Source organism: Aplysia californica, unplaced genomic scaffold (assembly GCF_000002075.1).
Source record: "Aplysia californica isolate F4 #8 unplaced genomic scaffold, AplCal3.0 scaffold00081, whole genome shotgun sequence".
Lineage (NCBI taxonomy): Eukaryota > Metazoa > Mollusca > Gastropoda > Aplysiida > Aplysiidae > Aplysia > Aplysia californica.
The window spans coordinates 1,434,346-1,435,939 of NW_004797351.1; the positions used below are offsets into that span (position 1 = coordinate 1,434,346).

The 1,594-nt window shown below is 43.0% G+C and overlaps 1 protein-coding gene across 1 annotated transcript in view; it reads right to left on the reverse strand.

Moving 5' to 3' along the window:
- Positions 1 to 1,594, reverse strand: part of LOC101845533 (sodium/calcium exchanger 2) — a 21,751-nt gene that overhangs the window by 18,327 nt on the left and 1,830 nt on the right. Inside the window, exon 2 of the mRNA XM_013080334.2 lies at positions 776 to 857. Coding sequence (XP_012935788.2) covers positions 776 to 857 — 82 coding nt within the window. The remainder of the gene's footprint in view (positions 1 to 775; positions 858 to 1,594) is intronic.

A 1,594-nucleotide genomic window follows, 5' to 3' on the forward strand; every position in this document is an offset into this window, starting at 1 on the left:
ATAGTAATAATAATAATAATAATAATAATAACAATAACAATAATAATAATAATAATATGTAGCGCATACACATGCTCTGAAGCATGCCCTGTGCACTTTACAACTATTATTACCCTAAGAAACCCTAAAACACTGAGAAACATTATCGGCGTCTTGGGAATACTGTCCAACAATATTATGTAAGTTCTTCTAAGGGTGTCCTTTCTGAACTGATGGTATTATAATGTTTTCGGTAGCACCAAGCCATATGTAGGGGACATCCTTGGACAAACGGAAATTCTGAATGCCTACGTAATTAATTGAACTATTGCATGACGACGAACTTACCCATTATACAATAGACAAAGTGGGGGTGGAGAGGATGTCGTCGTGAAGGTGAAGTGATCATTTTATGTTTATTTTACTAGACTGCATTGCTTTTCTGTGCGCTTACTGGTAATTCCCACAACGACGAAAGCGCTCATCGCTCCTTTCAATACTTTGTCTAATGTGCTCAACTGTATTAGTTTAATGCTCCTAGCAATACTGCGACTGTAAGGTTATTTAAGAGGCAGACTTCCAAATTCAACTTTATATCCATTAAACCCGCTCCAAATGGAACAATTCAATTCGGGAAAAGTGCATTTTCCAAGGACAAGACGTCGTACCGAGCTGTACCTCCAACCCCTGGATCCACAATCTCCCCATTACGAGTCTTGTAGTTACCTCTACCTCTACCACTAGATTGACAACGCTACTTTGAACGCTGTGAAGTTGTTTCAGGGGTACAGTTTACGAATTCAACTTCCAGCCCTGAAAGGACCAAATCACAGGTACGACGGCTTGATAAGTTTCCCCCGCTTAGCACGACTAATGATCTGAAAAGGGGAGAAGAGGAGAACCCAGACGTCCCAATCATTACGTATTTCCAAAGACCTTAGAATAATCTCCTCGCTACTTTCTCTTCCTGACAACGGCGATGCAAGATGACAAGACAAAATTATCGCGTGACGACAAACCCTCAAAAAGAAAAAAAAAGAAATACAAAAGAAAAAAAATGATCGAGGGAAGGAAGTGGGCCTGCAATGTTTCCATAGCCTACTACGGGTGGACTGATACTCGGGCGTCATAGCCCGGAACGGGGGATTATACTAAGAGGGTTATCCTGGAAGCACTGACCCTATTGGGCGTTTAAGCGTATATTTATAAGGCTGGCCCAGACCGCTGAAGGCTGTCCTGGTAGTGGGTCAGGACATACGGTTAGTTGTCCGTGTCCAGTCCTCAATGCAAAAGCCAGTTCAAGAGACAAGTGCTTGTAACGTGTTCACAGAGCATAACGTAATGGTGGGAAGGTCTCGTGTCCCGATGTGTGGGTGTGTAGGTCGGTCGTGCTTTTTGCATGGTCCTTAACGAACTGTGACGGAATGTACCGATCAGGTATTGGGCAGGGAGTTTTAATTGCTAGGTATGCCATTGTACACAAGTACACAAAAACTTTGAAAGAAACTCCATAATATCTATCTATCTGTCTGTCTGTCTGTCTCTCTGTCCGTCCGTCCGTCCGTCCGTCCGTCCGTCTGTCTGTCTGTCTGTCTGTCTGTCTGTCTGTCTGTAA